The sequence below is a fragment of the Anopheles gambiae genome, chromosome 2, assembly GCF_943734735.2.
Source record: "Anopheles gambiae chromosome 2, idAnoGambNW_F1_1, whole genome shotgun sequence".
Taxonomy (NCBI): Eukaryota; Metazoa; Arthropoda; class Insecta; order Diptera; family Culicidae; genus Anopheles; species Anopheles gambiae.
Window position 1 is genome coordinate 116957182 of NC_064601.1, and position 20360 is coordinate 116977541.

General features: G+C 49.8%; 1 protein-coding gene across 1 annotated transcript in view; it reads left to right on the top strand.

Moving 5' to 3' along the window:
• LOC3290401 (myocyte-specific enhancer factor 2) overlaps positions 1–20360 on the top strand; it is a 60001-nt gene that overhangs the window by 28778 nt on the left and 10863 nt on the right. The window contains exons 3-9 of the mRNA XM_061646090.1: positions 16078–16722; positions 16805–17008; positions 17526–17853; positions 17934–18086; positions 19234–19376; positions 19453–19673; positions 19855–20327. Of these exons, the coding sequence (XP_061502074.1) occupies positions 16669–16722; positions 16805–17008; positions 17526–17853; positions 17934–18086; positions 19234–19376; positions 19453–19673; positions 19855–20327 (1576 nt within the window). The 5' untranslated portion in view covers positions 16078–16668. The remainder of the gene's footprint in view (positions 1–16077; positions 16723–16804; positions 17009–17525; positions 17854–17933; positions 18087–19233; positions 19377–19452; positions 19674–19854; positions 20328–20360) is intronic.

The following is a 20360-nucleotide window of genomic DNA, read 5'->3' on the forward strand; positions in this document are numbered from 1 at the left end:
TCTATGTAAGGCAATTCTTGTTTGACGCAAATTGAAAAATCTCGGCGCTTCTCCTCCCGTGGCAAGACACGCGCGCGCGCTCACAAACAAGAACAGAAGACAAGACACGCTAGAGAGAGAGGGAGAGAGAGAGAGAGATTAGCCTCACCTCGTGCTCGATCGAAGCAAAGACACAGCGATTTAGATCTCTGTGTATGTGTTGGCAAGTTACCACACCACATACAACACAACAGCATCTCTCAGCTAAGTGTCGTGTGCGTGTGTGTTGAGTACATATCGACCACCACTAACGGAACCGGGTCACACAGTGGAACGTTCCTCGAAGCTCCTCTAATATCGTGTTCCATCTGCTGGGCAGCGGTGAGAGCTGCTACTACTGCCAGCAGTAGAGGGAGGACGTCCCCCTGTGATGGGGAGGTCACACGGGCACACAGAATCGTCAGGGGAAGATCAACGCATGGGCAAGATAAAACACTCTCTCAAATACAGCAGCAGCAGAAGCAGCAAGCAGCAGCACTGTGATGTTAGAACGGCTCACACATGCTCGAATCTCAAACAAACCCCTCTTGACCGAGAAGACTGCCCTCACAGCACACTGTGTGAGTGGTGAGAGACCGTTGCTAGACTGCCCGACTCACCACACGCCAGGGTGCGAGCTTTTGAAGGGCAAAGGTTGAGCACCGAGCGCGCGGTCCGAGTGAGCCTGCCTCCCGCGCGGTGGCTTGTTTGTTTGGGAAATGTGGGAAGCTCGTGGCAGCCAACGAGCAGCAAAACTTTAAAGTCACAAGCCTGTGGCTAGTTTTTTTTTTGAAAGACACGACAAACATGAATCCACGAACAGCTTTAATCGGCGTACAGCACACATAGAGGAGCTGCTATTTCGAGCGCATAAAAAAGGATGGAATATATGTTTCACGACCCCCGGTGCACGCTCGCGGTTGATGTTTAGTGCCGGGCGCGTGTGTCTCCCCGTCTGATCGATTGGTCGATACGCGTGTGACGTCAGTGGAAAAGGAAAAACGGCGATGTAGCCCCACCCCCTCCGCTCCGCACATTATAGGGTGCTCGGGCTTAAGGAAATGGCCATCATTAAAGCGTGTGTGTGTGTCTCTCTGTACTTGGAAGAAGGTGGAATGGCAAGCGAAGAGATGATTAGAAAGGCATGGAAGGAAGGAAGAAGGTCAGTTGTTGATTATATGTTTTCCTTTTTCCATAATGGCAAACGATTCATGGTCATGTCACTGTTGGGCAAACGGCGCTGCTGTGTGAGAGCTTAATCCTGCAAGAAGCAGTAAGGAAGAAATCTGTACCCCAGAAAACGGAAGATCTATTAGTCCGTTGTGGGGCTGCTGGTGTTGAGTTGGGTTCATTATTAAATACTGACCTGTGTATGTGGATGTGTGCGTGTGTGTGTATGTGTGTTCCCCCTTTCATCGACGACTTGAGATGAATATTACGCACATCATGCGAAGGAGAATAGGTAATGTGTGTCTCCTCTTCTTTTGAATCCTTTTCCCATGAGGCACTGGCAATCGGGATCCTCCCCTGCTCTAAATGTAGGTCATTTTGTGTTCGTTTCGTTGGGAAATTATTGATCATCTACGAAAGCGCCGCTCTCCAACAGCCAACAGCCAATGTTGTGGGAATGGGAAGAAGGGCGGGCAAGCGGAAAGCATGGGACAGATTATTTCGACCCTGAGAGAGGCATATCATCGTGAATGGTTTGGCCCGAGGACGAGTCATTTCGCTTGGACAATGCTTGCGGCTTGGTGGAACTGGAGAGTGGGAGGGGGGGGGGGGGGAGGAGTCTCCGGTTGAATTTGGAATAATTTATGAAAATGTTGTCCCGCAAACAGCAGAGGGTTCGAGGGAAAATCGATCGAAGCGGCGAACGCGAGAGACAGAGAAGAGAGATACAAGATTTATGTTTCCCATCGATTAGGGATCATTTCCCGGTCGGGATGATAGTGATTGAGGTTATTCTGGGACAGGGAAAGGATATGAGATTTCAACAGACCTCATGTCCAGGAATTGCTAAAAACCGTTTTGCGTAGACAAAGTGGTTGAATTCTTCGTCTACTTCCTTTGAATATCAAACAAACAAAAAAGTGCACGAAATTCTGAATGAACTTGGAAATAGCCGCTCCCTCTCTCTCTTTCTCTACCTTTTGCTCCACCGTTCGCGTGGTATGTTGTTTGTGTTTTGAAGTCGAAAATAGCCAACCGCCAGCCGCAACCGCGCACCACCACCACCCACCGTCGTCGTCGGCTGGTTGCTATTTTTTGAGCTCGTCTTTTTTATTGTGAATGAAAACTCTATTCTCCATCCATTCCTAGTCCGGTCTGGACCGGGGCCAACTTGGGGAAAGGAACAAGTTTTTCAAGATTCTTCTCCCTTCGCTCCCCTCGGGTGGGGGCATTCCATCCCAAAGACCCCCTGCTTTGGATAAGAAGTGTTACACCTACATAATTTACCAATTGGAAAAGAGAAACAACAACTTTTCCAATTTCCAATCCCACGCCCGCGTCTCGCTCTCTCTCTCTCCACCTCCAGGACGGCACTAATGTTGGTCAGGTGTGTCTTTTCCATTCTAATTTAGATAGATAGACATACACATCCCCCAAGGAAGGAGGTCTATTATGTTCGCGCGTGTGTGTTTGTGTGTTTGTGTGGGGGTTGGAGAGGAGAATTGTTGTCTTGTGAGACTTCTCGCAACGTCCAGGCGGATGGAAGAAGGTGCTGGGAATCAGTAGCGGCTGGTTGCGTTCTGCTCTGTTATCGATTGCTGTGGTATTTGGTTAAATATTTAACCGCTTCGTTCGTACTCGGCATTTTGCCACGAGCGGATTTTCCTGGTGGCGGCTTTTTCTTCTTTTCTTTTCTTTTTTGCTTGGCCGCTGTGTCGGCCTCCCGTGATGCTGATAGTCCATATTTTGCCGTTCCACTTCGCCGGCGTCTGGAGGAGGCCATTGGGGGAGGCAAAGAGTGGCATACCCGCCAAGCGCACAATACAAATGGCCCAATGGAGCGCGCTTAAAGAAGAACCCGTGTGCGTGCGTTTTTTTCTCTCTTGCTGTTGCCTTTGCCTCTGCTTTTCTCTTTGCGCTTTGTGCGCCATCCATTTGATGCCACGCGTGGGGTTTATTGAAAAGCGGGCGCCCACGTGAACGCAACGCGTGTGGCCTACCGTGCGTCTCCATTTAGTTTTGTATTATTTTAAACCCCTCCTCACATCACTACCACGCTTCGTTGTCTCCACCGATCGAACTCGTGTGCAGTTCAAGTGTGTGTGTGTGTGTTTTTTGTAATCAAAAGCGAACTATGGGTAAAGAATGGAAGCAGACAATCAATAGTGATGGGAAGGTAAATGGAAGAAAAAACAACACATCACAACCACAGAGGTATGAGACATAGAGAGAAAGGGAGACAGAGGAACCAAGAGATAGAGACCGCTGGAGCGGTTGAGGATGCACGAAACATATCAAAACCAACAACCCCCTCGGCGGTTCCTGGTTTGAAATGAGGGATAGCTGTGAAGCAAGAAAGGCAAGGCAACGAGGGAACGAAGAAGAGGAAAAAGAAGAAGATGGACATCGAGGTGCAGACAAACACGCACATAATTTATCACCACCACATGGAGTGACAAATGATCGAAACATATGCTGCTCACAAATCATTTTCCTCCCATTTTCTTCCCGTGAGCGCGAGTGAGTGGGACGACTGTGTATGTGTGTGTATGTGTGTGTTGCCATCGTGCACGCATTACCTTCGCTCGCATTGCAACAGTCAAGAGAGCAAGCGAAACACAGAGAGAGAGAGAGAAAGAGAGAGAGTATGAAAATATGAAGGAAAAAACGGGAAAGTGTATGTTTCTCCTGCAACGAATGCAAGTTGCACGCGCGATAGTGAACGGACGGGTAGGTAAAGTGAGCCGAGAGAGAGAGAGAGAGAGAGAGAGAGAGAGAGAGAGAGAGAGAGAGAGAGAGAGAGCAGCGCTCACTTACAGCTGGAGAGATCTCACGGAAGGAAAATTGGGAAAACTGAACGAGAAATAGCAGCACCATAAATGGCAAAACTCGGAGAGCTAAAGAGCGACGGAGAGGGTTCAATGTATCTGTGCTGTGTGTGTGTGTGTGTGTTGTTGTTTCACACAGGATGCACTCGCCGTGTGTCTTCCTTCCTCGAAACCATGTTTGCATTTCGTTTCATCATTTATCATCCATCATCTTCCTTCTTTTTCCTTTTCAAGAGCTCAGTTGCGTTTCGAATTGGTTTCGATTCGCTTCAGCGGTTGCTTTTGCACTGATTTTCCTCTCCCAGCGACTGTCTGTATGCGCATTCCTTCACACACAGCACAGAGCGAGCGAGCGAGAGAGAGATGGTGCGAGAGCGGAAGCGACGAACGCACGTGTCAAAGTGGAATTGTGTGAGAAAAGGAAGGAATGAAGGACTTGCACGAGGTTTTAGAACATATGTACAATGTGAGCTCTGTGTATATGGTAGAGTGTGAGGATATGTGCAAATTGATGGAATTTTCCCTCATTCCTCAGCTTCTCCTTTCCGTACACCTTTTGTTAATACTAATTCTGACATCAATGTAACGTTTGTACTTGTTGTATGTTGAAATGGTCTATAAAACAACCATTATAATCAATTAAAATGTATGCACGAACATCTTAAAGAACTAACTAAGGGACGAACGATAGCGAGCGACGGTGCTCACGGTGAATCACAGCTCATTCTCACCTCACGCGCTGTCCGCTGCTTGTCCGCGCTCATCGCTTGGCACGGTGATAAGAAGATGATCAAACACATCACCGATAGTGGAGCTAATGACGACGCGTGCGGTGCAAGCAAAAGAGCAAAAGAGACCGTAGATATCGCTCTCCCATAGAAATGCCAGAAATTTCTATCTAACAGCGCGCCGTACCGTGCTCTCTCACTTCTCACTCGCGTAGCACTCTTTGCGCTCTGCTCGGCTCGGTTCGCTCAACTCGGTTCGCTCAACTCGGTTCACCGCCACACACACGGGCAGCTGTGAGGCACATCGCTCTCACCCACGCGGCTCACTCTGGGATCGTAACGCGTACGGTACGGACGTGCTTTTTGTGTTGTGTGTGGCTGGCCCAGGCCCCGTTCGGTTTTTTTGCCCTTTGGTGGTGTGTTGTGTGGTGATCCTGCTGCTGTTGCTGCTGTTGCTACTGTGACCGTTGCATTATACAGAGAAAAATAGAGAGAAGAAGAGAGAGAGTGTGTGTTTGCATCTAGCACAGCAGACAGCAGTAGTGATGATGGCCGGTTTCTCTCGTGTGCGCACCGCTAACATTCGCGAAAAGTGACGTGAAAATCCGTAATCCGCCAAAAACACCCGGACCAACGGACGGGCGGACGGACAAGTAGAGTCCGTGCGTAGCCCAACGAAGGCAAAAAAACACACAGAGAGCAGCATTTGCTAAAACCGTGACGCGCGGCGCGTGGTCTTCTTCGCTTGTGGTGTGTATGGTTTGGTACCCCTCATTTGTGTGTTCATGTATGTGTGTGTGTGTGTCTATGGTCGTGTGAGCGATAACGTTTTGGTGGGTCTCCGCGCCGGGGGGATGCGCGATAAAGTGTGTGCAGTCCGCGAATGTGAGAATTGGGAGTGAAGCAGCAAAATAATCAAATAAGCAACTAAAAGGCAGCAGCCAGCGTCGTCGAAGGTTTTTGTCGCGGACCATTCCGCACGGGCACACACCTTCCCACCCACCTACCCTTTGCCCCCCCCCCCCCCCTTCCGCGTTTGTGCGATTGAGTGCGAGAGATAGATCTCTGTCGTCGTCGTGCGTCCGCCTTTGTCAGTCTCTCTGTGTTGTGATGCAAATATGTCAACAACGAATTAAAAAAACACACACAGTCAGTCGAAAGCGCCGTGTCTAGCCAGGCGCCCGTCGGAACTCGGTGAGGTGATAGAGAGAGAGAGAGAGAGGCAGAGGAGGTAGAGGACGAGATTGTTTGCATACGGCAAACAACACGGGCAGCAAAGAGCTTAACGAAAATGGTCCGGGGTTCCATTGATCTGTATGTGCCGGTTCGGTTTTCGGAGATTGAAGAACCGAACAATCTGACATGTTTCAGCAAGACAGAGTGACGACAACAACCCGCCTTCCCGCCTTGGAGATGGGTGTTCTGATCATCTTCGAGGGTTCGCGGGCGTGTTAGAAAGGCTGCTAAAGCAAGGGTCACCAAACAATAGCGTCACGGCGTGACCGGCGTGAAGTTTTGCATCTGTTCGTTTATCAGCAGACAAGCGCAGAGAGCGTGTGTCCATCCAGTGACAGAAGCTTATCTATGGATCGTAAAAAAAGAAGCGATAGGAGAAGATCTACCCTTGGTCGAGGGGGGGAGCGCAGTTGGTGGGGACCTTGAATGGTAGGAAGTGCAAATATTCGGTGTGCTGGAGAGGAAGGATGGAATAATAAACTCTGTGGCAGACATTTGGAGAACCCCGTTTTACAGATCGTGTGGAGCTATCTCGTGTGCAAACAAACACGCACAATAACATTTTAATGTCACATCGTGGAGGAGAAGATCTCTTCTCGTTTAGTATGCCATTAAGATCTTAATTCCTTTAAATGTTAGCAAGATAGAAAGCGAAATGATCCTCTATTCCTTTTGTTGCTCAGAACAGCTCAAAAGAACTCACGTAGTAGTAGAGCACGTGGTATAAAAACGTCACCGACAACAAACTCTTGCCAGACGGCCAATGATAGACGACGGCGTGGATTAAAAATATGACTGGATAGTGTGGAGGGAAATCCCAACCCTAAAAATAATCCTAGACTTGCGGGTCTTCAGGCCATACCGTACAAACTCGAAAACAAACCAAAACCTGAGCGAGAGCCTCCCATGACCAGACCCTCTCAGCGGCCGTCAAGGTCTCTGATGGGGAAGAAGTAGTAGTATGCAATTTTTGTGCTGAAGATGATGGAACCGCGGACACCGTGCTGCACCATCAAAGCCACCTACCAGGGAAGCTACCCTGTCCACACACACTCCCTTGGTGTCCTCCCTGGCTTTTGTGGGGTTATTATTGGCATGCGTGTGTGATATTATTATTAGTTTCTCGGGGGCTATTTCTGTCCCCCTCCGCTCTGTCTGCCAGTGGGTCAGAGTCATGCCAATGTCTGGGTTGTGTGTGTGTGTGTGTGTGTTTTACCCTCCCCCTCTTCCGAACAACCACCACGCTATTGAGGAAGGTCCATTATTGTGAACCGTTGTTGATGCGCCGACGGCATTTTACACATTGCTCGGGGAATCCCTTTTGGCAAATAAAAATAGGACCAACGGGCGTCCATCATCCGACCTAAGGTGTGCCACTTTTGGGACAATGTTTAGTGGATGTTTGAGAGAGTGTTTGTCATTTGTTTAAGCTTCGTAATAACAAATTATGGAAGCTTTAAGAAGGAGCATACTTTATCAAGGAATTCCTTTTGTTAACGGAACAACGAAGTTTGAAGCTTTCCAATTTTACGCTCGAATCGAACTCCATCGAATCGAATCCAATTTTGGCCATTAATTTGCCCGCCACAAACAGCAGAGTCGTGTGTCTCAGTCGTTACAACGCGAACCTCGTTCTGTTCAACCCTCAGGCGAAGCTTATTGTGAGTGTGAGAGAAAGCGCCAAAGCCAAGGAAAGGATTAGCCGCCAAGGAAAGAGAAATGGATCGCCTCCCGTGTTGAAGCCAACGAACGCAAGAACTGTGACGCATGTGTGTGTGTCTCTATGTGCGTTCCTGTGTGTTAATTGGGAAGGTTCTCTAAGCCGAGGGAAGGGTGGAGGGTTTGTGGTGGATAAGGATTAAAACTTTGGGAGGGAAATTATTACACGTCAAAGCGAAAAGTTGTGTGGCAGAGAACTTCGCTTCAAAGCGGCTGTTGCGTCGGTGCCTAATTCTAGGAAGAGTGTGTGTGTGCGTGGTTTTGGGGGAGCTGTTGTGCGTGCGTTTAATCATGTGCTTATGCTGTTTCTTTACAGTCGTGCTGCTTTACAAGCTCTCCGGCAGCAACACTCTGAACACAGCGCCTGAACTGCTCTGGTATTAATTATTTATTCGAACTGAACCACTGCGTTCGACGGGTTGTCGAGTGTGGCTGTGTAGCTGGTGGTGGAGTTTTTTGTTTTGTTCTGGCATCAAACGATTTGAAAGTGTTAATTTGTGCTAAAGTGAAACGGAACAACCGCTCCCGCAGAAGAAGATATACTACACAAGAACTGTGTTGACGTGTTCGCGAGGCGGCGAGAAGACGTCAGCTACCTCTTACCCACCTTGGCTGTTCTGTTCTGAGCAGTGTCCTCCCGGCAACAAACACGCACACACAGAGAAAAAAGCCACGCGGATGTCAATCATCACCTGGCAGTAGTCACCACTACACGCTTAGCACGTAACGGGGCAACAGTGGCAGTAGTAGTTCGTCATGGCATTGCAGAAGTCGCTCGGCCGAGTACCTCGACTAGCGCTGTTACGTACCACCACCACCGACGTTGCATAATAGCGCGCGTGGAACAGGCGACTGGACACAGCCTACCGAGGACAGAGAGAAGGAGAGAAAGAGAGAGAGACAGGTAATGAAAAGCAATATGAAAAAAGGCACCACAAAACAGACAACACTGGTTGGTTGTTGAGTTGGTTGATGATGCGACTAAGGAACACAACAGAAGCATTGTGTGAAACCACAAAGGAGCAACAGGAGTCATTGAATGAATAACGCCAAAGCGAGCTTCTGGGGGTCTTGAAGAAGAAGGGAAAAACATGCAACAGGAGAAGAATGATCGGAGGATGGAAGGTTACGGATGAAAAATCGTTATTTTTTCATTCTTTTCTAACTCGCTGCGTGTCCGCTCGTTCGCCCTCTCCCGCCGAAAGCAACGGATTTTCCAAGGGGGAAGGCCAGCATAAATAATCAATTGTGATGACCTTCAGCGTGTGGTGGACTGGGCTGTATTGTATGCCGGGTGGTGTATGTGTGTGTATGTTCATTGTAGTCTTCGTTCCACACGCACACACACTCACACAAAGGACGTGGTGCTTTCTCTCTTTTTTGTGTTTGAAGCGCCCTATGTTTCGTACGGCTCATAATTCTTTTTTATGAAATTTAATTTGTTGGAGAAACTTTGCTTCACCCTCCATTCAAAACACAGCCCCAATCACGCTAATAAGTGCTGCAAAATCTTCACCTTTCGCCCTGGGTTGGCAGTTTGTGGAAGGAAGAAGCGAAACCCAAAACCGGCTTCCGGCTTCTTTCGTCGCGAAAGTCAAAAGATCTCGCCGCCTTCTTCCGAAAAGGTCTCAGTAGACTCTGGATTGTGAATGTGTCTCTGTGTGACTGTGTGTGTATGTGTGTGTGTCTGTGACTTTCGGGACGGTTGTTTGCGCTTCGCCACTAGCGCGATGAGGCGCATATCCTTCCATTTTGCCGAGCAGCCGAGGCTTGCGATCGTTGTTCTCTCTTTCAATTTCTCTTTCTTTTACATTCGTTTCGACATTTTGCGTCCCGTTCGAACGCACTCGTGGAGCGTGCGACCCCACCAGAGTGAGTCGCTTCCACATCCGCCCTGGTACTGGGTGGTTGGAGGGGGTGGGTGGGTGGTTGTGTGTGGGAAAAGTCGAACTCCGGTAAAACCTTCCCGTCCCAGGGGCGGATATGGTGCTATTTGAAAGCATAATGGAAATTTACAGCATATTTCCCGTATTTCCCCGCTGTTCATGTTTCCGGCCGCCGGCATATGTGTGTGTGTGTGTGTGTGGCTTGCGTGGAGGAAGTGGTCGTGAATCTTGTGCAGTTGTCGGGTCGGCCACTGCACTACCTAGCAGGGTAAGAAAATGGCTCTTTACCCCGTGGCACTTGAAGGTCGTGCCTCGGTCTCGCTAAACAACTGGGAAGACAGAGAAGGAGAGAGCGAGAGGGCATGTGGTTGAGGTTAGGATTATGGACAACCATCATGATGATGGTGGTGGTGGTGGAACAGCTGTAGAGCGAACAGCTTTACCGACCGGTAACCGGTCGCGTTCTTATAGGTTATACCGTGCCCTCCCGGGATCCTTGACGTCGTCGCTCGCTGGTTGAAGGTTTTGAAGGTTGAAGGCGAAGGACGGTCGAATCGATAGACAGAAACACGCACACACACACAGGCAGAGGGCGCTCGAGAGTGCAAATTTTCAAAACGTAAGCAACCAAACTAAAGCCGTCCTTGCGAGTTATCGTTAACGGCATTAATCCCCGAGCTTTAGCATCATCGAAGAGCTTATTGTAGCACCTCGTCTCGTTGTTGGAATTGCTAGCGGGGCGGACAGGAAGGAACAAAGATTAGGGAAAAAACCGGACGCTGAGAGCAGATTTTTTGACGGATTATACATTTTGCATGTTCTTGAAAAGAAGGCACGATTTACAAAGAAATAAAGGCAGTTCTTCTTGGGCTTGGGCTTGCGATTGCCTTTGGAAAATCTGTGGAAAGCTCTACTAGCAATCAATCGAGAGTTTTGTGTGGGTGAAATATTATAATTGAATACGGGAACATTTTTTAATCAGCATCGGCAGTTAAAGCTTATCGGGAGTTTTGTTTTTATTTTGGGACAAGATTGAAAATGAACCGTTTCGTTGGTTCTTTTGGGGGGAAAACATTCCTCACATCCAAGCAATCAGCTAAAAGTGTGCCAAATTATGAAAGGTACAAGGCGCCTCCATTTATCTCAGAAACGACCGGGCGCCTCCATTAACGCAGGCAGTGTTTCAAATTTCTCGGTACAGGCAGCGTTGTTGTCGTTGTGATTTGCACATTTGTATATAAAATATTACAACCCTCATATTTATTACACAGAGATCTGCAGTGTCTGTTTGCTAACAGTGTCCCAACCAACCGGGCCGAAGAGACCGGGCACAACGCCTCGAGTCGACAGAAAACGCGTCGAAACGGCGAGGTGTACTTTAGCTCGCGTAGCGTAGCGGGCTTGTTGGGTGGGCAAGTTAAGGGCGGATAGTCGAGCCGCTGTTGTCGAGATGGATGGAGCCGTTCACAGTTGATGGATGGATGGATGGCTGTAAAGATGAATGTACGGCAAAGGCAATTGTATCCCCCGCCTTTTTCCGATGATGGGTCCGTTGGTTCGGGGGTGCTCCCTCTCTGTCGTTTGTTAAGACGATAAAGAACCCAAAGGCAGGAAGGGGGTGGTGGGGTGCCGGGGCCGCGAGACGAGCAAAAACAAAACCTCCGAACGGTCGGGGTCGAGGGAGACAGAGGAAAACTCTTTTTCCACGTTTTCGGCTCGAGCGGAGATAAAATGTTTCATCCCGCGCCTACAGACCGGAACGTAAAGGAAGGAAGGAATAAAGGGAGATGGAGGCAGCGGGGCAACGGGACAGTGGGGGTTTCATTTCGTTCATTTCAGACATTAACGTCGGTTGACTTGTCCATTTTTCTTGCCTTTTGCCCTTCCTCTCCGTCTCTCTCTCTCTCTCTAGCTGGGGTCGTTCTTCCATCCGTCCCGTGCCGAGAGACTTACGCCGCATTTACGGCAGTGTATCGCACTCTTCTTCTTGAAGACATTTCGTCAAACGTACTTTCGGTTCGGCTTTCCCCGTTATTTCCCCTCCCCCCTGCACGCTTAATGTTTTCCTGCACGAAAGGTGAGGTCTGTCGGGTTGAGGTGGGAGAGGGACCCAGGGCTTTACCATTCCGTTGTGCGTTCCGCGCTGTGCTGTTGGGATAAATTTTCCTCGCAGCATTAACACACAGTCACATACACACACACACACACAGAAAGACACACAATAAAACAAACGGAAAGAATCTTTACAACCGTCACCGGCTCCGCTGTCGTCGCCTCACCGTGTGTGTGTGCGCACGAGCCAACGGCGGAACGAGCGCATAGGTGACTTAAGCGCAAAGGCGCTACCACAGTGCGCGGCTCGTCTTCCGCGCGCGCAATGTTGTGTTCTGTGTGTGTGATGGTGTGTGGTTGTTGGGTTTTTTATTCCTCTTTTTCTACGACCAATGCACATGGTAGAGAGCTGTATGTTGTCGCTTTCGCCGAGTACAAAGATCAGCGTAGCAGCAGCACCACCGCCGACAGCTGCAACCGAATACGATCCGTCTCCCGAGGAACATGAGGGGAGCGAGAGAGCAGACGAGAGGTTGTGCGGGTTTAAGAGAGAGGGGGAGAGCAAAAGAGCAGAGGGAAGAGCGAAACGAGACGCCATAAAGTGTAGAGCCGTCTAGCAATGTGAAGCTGAAATGCGAAGGAGAGGAGAGGAGCAAGCAAAGGGCAGCACGAAAAAATCTTGCGGCTGAAAAACTGAGTCAGGTTTTGCGTGAATTTTCCGACTGAAAAAAGGGGAGCAGAAGGGGAGCGTTGAAGAAGTGCGGGGGGGGGGGGAAGATGTTTTTGAATTTCTCAAGCGCGCGCGAAGGAAATTGTGATGCGCTGAGCTGTAATGGCGGCGGTGATGGGTGATGGTGGTGGTGGTGGCGATCGTTCACATCCCACACGGTGAAGCAAAAACACGCCGTTGTGTTTGTGTTTATGTACACGACGAAGGCATTACTTGGGGAAAATGGGTGGGAGCGATCGTGGGGGTCTGATGGGGCAGTAAATGTTTGTTGGGAGGAGAGGAGGATTCATGCCACACCGCGTTACGAACTGATTTTCTTGCTTTCCCGCCGTGTGCCATCCCACCCAGAGGAGACGATCGTACACTTTCCGTGTGAGTGTGTTGTTGTTTTCCATCGTTTTCCATTCGATTTATGTACCACACCAAGCGCGCTTGCACCACCAACACACCTTCAAACAAATGGCCGCGCGCGCGCGCCTTTCCTGTGTGTGGTTTTGTGGGGTGAACGGCTCGAGGAAGAAAAAGACGATCACATGTAGAAGTAACCCTGCTGCGCTGGGATTGTGTTTTTCTTCCCGCAAGACGACGACGATCATTGCAGAAAACGTGCGCTGCTGCGTGTAACCTTTTTCACACGATCATCGCGATCGCGAGTTGAAAGATGCTGCTGCTTGATCGAACTCTGGTGCCCGCGCTGGGTTGACTTTTCCATTCCCGTGGGACAGCAAGGCAAGGGCAAGAAAGAAGGGATTAAATAACGCCGAAGAAAAGAAAAAGTCACATTCAATCGATTACGGACTCCTTCACGCGTCCGCCAGCGAGCCTGAGCCGGAGCGTGAGGAATTTGGAAAGGAAACGTCGGGAACAGCGCTTGGCAGCTTGCCGCGTTGTGTTTTACCTCAGCAGTGGGATCAGATGCAGACTAAGTACGAGCAATGCGCAAAGGACAGAGGGAGAGAGAGGGGTCAATTGAATGTGACATGGAATCGCTATCAGCCAAGCAGGGAAGCGGAGGAGGGGAGGATAGCGAGTCGAGAAATCACGAATGTCTCTAAATCAATCCAGAACAGCGCTTTCTTGGCGGTGGAAAATGTGCAAAAAAAGATAAAAGAAGGAAAAAGAACGAAACTTCTTCAAGAAAATCGAAAAGAAAAACAACTCCTTGTCGTCGTCGTCGTCGACAGTAGCAGCAGACACAACCGTGACGGGTTTGTCTTCGTCGGTGCGGTCGAGAAGGTTTCATCTGGAAAAGCGTTCGCTTTCCGTTCCGTTGACTAAAATCCCTTTCCCACCTTTTCCCCAAGGTGTGGAGGTTACAGACACACACACACGGCGCGGATACATAGACACAGCATTCTCGAGCGAGAACGTCGATTCCACAAACTGTCACACACGGTGGTGTGGTGTGCGGTGTGTGGAATGGCACGAAGCTGTAGCGACACCGTTGACAACTCGGAAAAGTCACGAGTGTGACACGCGGGGATATGTGGGGTTGGGGTTGTGTGGCGTACCCGTCTTGGTCTGTTGGGAGGCAATTGGCTGATCGTTTGCTCTCTCTTGGCTGAACCCTTCACTGCCAAGCGATCCAAGCGAGATCTGTGTGGTAGTAAGCCTTTAAATGTCTGCTCAAGGTTCTATTACAATACTTTTTCTTAAACAATACTGTGTTTCCACACAAAACAAACCTTATCAGTTACTCACATCACACCGAAAGGTTTGCGGTTGATGTTTTTCTTCTGCCATCACAGGATAGTTGCCTCCTCTTGGGTAGATTAGGTAGGAGAGCCAGCGAGTCAGCAGGAAAGTGGGATGATGTTTTTCCTCGCGCGCGCCGTGTCCGTGTGTCCGACGAGAAGGCATCTTACCTAACATCGGAACGGTGCCAAAAACGCGCGTCGTTGTCGTCGTCGTCGTCTTCATCGTTCGTCCGTCGTAGCAAGAAAGAGCTGTACTCTCCTCCCCCACCCCTCCTCTCCCCCCTCGTCCTACAAGCAACACATTCGGTTGTACTTTTGCTGGTCCCGGGGCCCGTTCTTGCCGCTTTGTGTCGATATGCGCCGTTGGTCGCGGTTGGTGGGGGGAGATGGTACTTTTGGCCAGATCATCTACTGGCATCCTGTGTATCTTTGCTCCACTTATGCTTGTCGTCACAGCATAAGTGTGCAATTCGATGTGTGTGTGTGTGTGTTTGTCTCCCAATAGAACCAGAATCATTTCGTGATTTTTATCAATTTTTAAAACTTGTCTGAGAAAGATCGTTCCAATTTCCTATTGTCTGCAGACCTAACGGACACCATTTGTTAAGATTACTGTTGGCACAAGAAACTAGGCCCTGTCTGGACGCTGTGGTGATTGATTTTCGGTGTTCTGGCTCACAGTTCACACGCGATACTTGTGTCTTCAGCCTGAACTGAAACCACTCCATCAAAGTTCCACTTCATCTCTCTCCCTCTCGTACGGTGCAAATCGTAACAGTCAACAATTGACAAACCCCAACCTTCGCCCACCGCTGGCGCGCACATTCGTGTCTAGAATTCCAGATTTGTGCACAACCGCTGTTGTACGAACACTGGCATCACGACGTGAAAACAAGCGACAATCAATTTAGCAATAATTATCGGCCAGGCAGACCCCCAGGGCGGGTTTGGATTTGAATTATTAGTTAGCACCGTTGCGGGCCGTCACCCGGGGGGGCCACATTCCGGGGGGCTCCAGTGCCATGCGTAGTGTAGCCACCGACACATCATCGACCATGCCATGCCGGTTTCACATGATGACAGGCACAGGCGAATGGGAATGGGAATTGAACCAACCGTATTGAGGGTGGGGAAACTTCAATTCCATATTCTTCAAGAAGGAACACGGCGGTATTAACGTATCGATTAGTTTGGGAAGTTCTGTGTGTGTGTATGTTTTCCCCGTTGTTGTTTTTTATGTGTCCCCGGTCGGTGCTGTTATTATTGCTCTCTTCACCTTGGCCCTTCGGGTGGGGGGGAAAGAGCTAAACACTTTCGTATGGAAAGAGAGTGTGAGTGAGAAAAACATATGCAAATATTCGCGTGGCAACGTGTGTGCAGTAGGCCGTTGGTGGGGCGAGAAAAACGCCATCGTTTGCCAAGGTTCTGGAAATCAAACCAGCTGGCTGGTCCTTTCCCATTGATCCTCACCTAACAACCGACCTGAGTAGGCTGGTGGAATTCGCGTGCGCGCTGGGAAAAGCTCGCATAAATTCTGCCTCTACTGTGTGCTACTGTTGCTGTAGAAGTGAGTGGCGAAACAAAGGGAACGACGGCTAAATTCATTCGACCAATGGTGTTGTGGCCCCGTGAAAACACAATGCGATTGCCGCAGTTTCAATCCTTTGCCCTTTGTTTCGCATTTAAATCCTCTTTATACCACCGTTTATGCTACCGCTGTTTTTCCTTTCCTTTCCACATTTGCTGTGGTGTTGCCCCTGTAAGTATGCTTTTAAAAATGTCACACGACATCGAATGTTTATGATCTGCAGTAGGCAACAGCAGGGAGTGGCAAGGTAGAAGGAAAAAACTTTCTAAACAGCTTGGGGAAAACACGGGCAAATGTACTAATGCATATGCACATGCAAATTCGCTTCCCTGCCAAGCTCCAACAATCGGCAGTATAAATGGGCGCACGCGTTTCTATTTATTCATGTGTGTTTTTCTATTTTTCTCTTCCTTCCTTTATTGCAGCGCAACGTGCTTGTGTGTCGTCTTAGTGCTGCAACGCTTCCACCAAGTGGTCACCGATAGTGCATTCTAAATGCGCCTGCATGGCATAGAGACGACGACGGAGTGCCCGAACCGCGAGTGCCACACGTCAGCGTAACCGCGCTCAACAGCACAAAGAGGGGGAGAAGGGGGCACAGCAGGGCGCCCTTGATCTTGACCCAGGAACAGAAACCTGTCCCCAGGTGGTCACACCAGGAAGGAGCTTTTCAATAGCTGCACAGTCCAGCACGCGCCCTAGCCCTAGCTACTAGTAGTAGTGGGTGATGCGGTATCATTAGTTCTAGCGGATTTGCGGAGTAGTGTAGCGCACTAGTACTTACACACCAACCTGTGCCATAAAGAAGAGCAAGAAAGACAACACTTTTATCCGGTAGAGACACAGCGCGGAAGAGAGAGTGATAGAGAGAGAGATAGAGAGAGGAGACAGTACGCAACCTCTTCTCCACAACCAGAACCAGTGTCGGGAAGCGTTCAGTTACGGCCGAACCGCCGGACGTCTAGATTGCGAACAGGAAGCAGCCAGAATAGCCGGCCCAGAGCATCACACTCACGATGGGACGGAAAAAGATACAGATTTCCAGGATAACGGACGAACGGAACCGGCAGGTAAGACACACACCCACACACACACACACCCGACATGATCTTCCGAAACTCCTCTCCTAACCCGGTGTGTGCTCTCTTATAGGTGACGTTCAACAAGCGCAAGTTTGGCGTGATGAAGAAGGCGTACGAGCTGTCGGTGCTGTGCGACTGCGAGATTGCGCTGATCATCTTCAGCAGCAGCAACAAGCTGTACCAGTACGCCAGCACGGACATGGACAAGGTGCTGCTGAAGTACACCGAGTACAACGAGCCGCACGAGTCGCTGACGAACAAGAACATTATTGAGGTACCTCTAACGGTGTGACTGCTGACCTTTTGACCTCATTGACCGAACCCGTTTATTACTGCACTGTCGGGCGTGCGTACGTTGTTGCGTGTTGTTGCGAGTGGTTGCATTCTGTCTTACACCCGTTCCTCCAAATTTTTTTCCTTTGGCTTTTCTAACCCCGTCGCAATTGACGAAATTGCGCGCTCGTTGCTGCAAAGATTTCGATTTCCCCCAGTTAGCACTAACATAGTAGAGAGTTTGATAGATTTATCTTTATAAACCAAAAGTAGACAAAAATCTTTAAACCACTTTCCCGAGCAAAAACAGCTCCAATCTCCCGTTCCCCTTTTTTTGCATGTGTGCATTTTTTCCAAAAAAAAGCTTCAAAAACATAATGCGCGCCAGTTTTTTCTGTTCTGTTGTGCCTGGTTTTGTGTGCGGTAATATTGTGGTTTCAACCAGTGATGCCAAGCGTGGGAAGTGTCTCGCCGAAAGCCACCCGGTCCGTATTCTTGTAAGGCCTGTCTGCTTACAGTTGCAGGTAAACGCGCAGAAAGAAAACAAAAACGGCACGATGTCGCCGGACTCGCCGGAACCGGAGGACAGCTACACGCTCACGCCCCGCACCGAGGCCAAGTACAACAAGATCGACGAGGACTTTCAGATCATGATGCAGCGCAACCAGCAGCTGACGGCGGGCGGCGCCCGGCCCAACATGGCGACGAACAGCTACTCGCTGCCGGTGTCCGTGCCGGTGTCGGTGCCCGTGATTGGCACGTACAACGACTCGATGCTGCAGAGCAGCCCCCAGATGGCACACAATAGTATTAGTCCACGGCCCTCCAGCTCCGAGACGGATTCGGGTAAGTTTAAGCTCCGAACTCGAAACCGAAACGAACGAATGTGTATCCTATCTTCCTCTCTCTGTCCTTTGCTTTTACAGTGTATCCCTCCGGCGGTATATTGGAAATGTCAAACGGCTATCCCCATTCGGCATCGCCCCTCGGTGGATCTCCCAGTCCCGGTCCGAGTCCAGGTATTGGCTCTCATCAGGCGCATAACAATAACAATAACTCCCATAACACGCATAACAAAAGTAAGCATGGTTTTACCCCGTTTTTTTGATTAACTCGATTGTGTGAGTGTTTTTGCGTGCTGCTATTACCATTACCTTCCTTTCCTTTAACCTCTCGAGCCACACAACCTCTCGCGCGAGTGCGGACAAGCGGAGCTGTGATAAAAGAAAGCGCTAAAGGGCGACCTTTTTAAAACAGCAAAACTGTGCCCACTTCTGGGATCTGGATGGAAAAATGAAAATGAACGCGCCACCACACTTCCGGCGGTGCAAAAGTCTCTTAATTCAATTCCGATTCCAACGAGCTCGCGAAACTCGCCCATAATGTCAAGTGCACATACATAGCGTGACATTGCAATTATGATGCAGTTAGCTTCGCGCACTTCGGCAGAAAAAATGCAGAAAAAGAAAGTCCTTAATGCAAATCTATTAATATCGGCGCTAAAAAGTTCATGGTTCATCGGGGGTGGGGAGTTACTCTGCGGCAGAGTGCAACCGGAAATGCATTTAAAAAAACTCCCAGCGTCCGATGCACACATTACGCTTGCCATTATTTGTGTGTTTGTGTGTTTGTTTCTGCGTAACGATAGATCAAAGTGTTAGGACGCAAGGAAAAACCGTAGGATATTGTGCATGACGCGGATAAATAATGATTGCGGCAAGAGGAAACCCCGACCTTCCTCGTACGTTTGCTGTGTTGCTTCCCTATCCCTTCCCCTGTAGCCGGAAAGGCTCACAACTCACACAAATGCGTGTGTGTGTGGGTGACACGAGCGCTGTTTTAACGATCAACTTGCATGGGAGCGTGGGAGAAGGAGTGTTTTCTTCCCGCCTTTTCTTTGTGTGCGTGTGTGTGCGTGTTTGTTAATAGCGTTTATCCATACACTAATGATTCCAATGAACAACAACAGAGTTGCACTACTATTACTTATTGCGCTAGTTTAGCTTTCTGGTCTGCGTTTTACAACATGGAATGTTTTGCGAGTTGCGATACATGATACACTAACCGAATGGCACACTACTCTCCTCTTGGTGGGCCGGAAAGACTCACCGGAGGGCGAAGAGTGTGTGTGTTTGTGGGAGAGAGCGTTAAAAGTAAAGCGAAAAATGGAAATAGTAAGCACAAGTAGTAACAACAGTAATCGTCAAGTATCGTACTTTCAAACAGAGTTCCATTTCGATAATGCAGTGCAAACGATCAAGCAAAGCCCGTCGGGTGGCAGTGGCAGCTCCGGTTCGCGGTCGTTGCGGGTAGTGATACCGGCCCCGATGAATCCGACCATCACGGCAGATGACATTTCATACGTGGAAGTAAGTCGTTGTTTGCTGCAGTGATCCACCCTAGCGACAGTGACTAATCAGTGGCCGATTCTCGTCATCCTTCCAGCACACGCGGCAACAGACGAATTTAAACACCCCGGTCGTAGCACTGCAGACACCGATACCGGGACTCACCAACTATACCACCACGCTCGGTTCGTTCGGTGCGCAGGACTTTTCGCTCAACCCGGACATCATGATCGGCCCGTGGAGTGCGGCATCCAGTCACAGCCAAAACACGTCCGCGGCAGCCGCAGCCGCCGCCATGGGCAGTCTCCAGCACTCGAGGTAGCTATATACAAGCCACAAACAAACAAACAAACACAAAAACAAAAACTATATGTGCTCGTTGGGAGAGGGTTATGTGTGTGTGGTGCGAACGTTCCATCTCGAATGGATGTGCGTGTGTGTCTGTGTGTCTGTGTGTGATTAGGCATTTGGTGCGTTAATGGGCGTTGAACTTACTCAGAATACTTTTCAGCGGTTTGCCCCATCTAGCTGTGTCGAACAGTACGCCCCCGCCGTCGACTTCGCCACTGTCGGTGAAGATTAAGGCGGAACCGATCTCACCGCCCCGGGACCACCACAACACCTCCCACCATCACGGTGGTGCGCCTGGTGGTGGCAGTAGCAGCGGGGCAAGCGGTTCGGCACCGGGCGCAAATGGCGTCCAGTCGGCGAGCGGTGGCGGCGCGTCCTCCACGGCGACGGGTGTCAATGCGAACAGCGGCAACACCAGTAACAACAATGGAAGCGGCAACAGTCAGCAACAGAACGGCGCCCAGCAGCTGACCGCCATGGGCAATGTGGTTGTGACGGGAGGTGGAGGAAGTGGCGGCGGCGGCGGTGGTGCGGGGACGAGCTCACTAGGAGCGAACCTGAACCACTCCCACCTGATACATTCGCGACCTTCCTCGACCGGCCATCTAACGCCGACACCGGGTAAGTGTGTTTGTAGTAGTAGTAGTAGGTCGC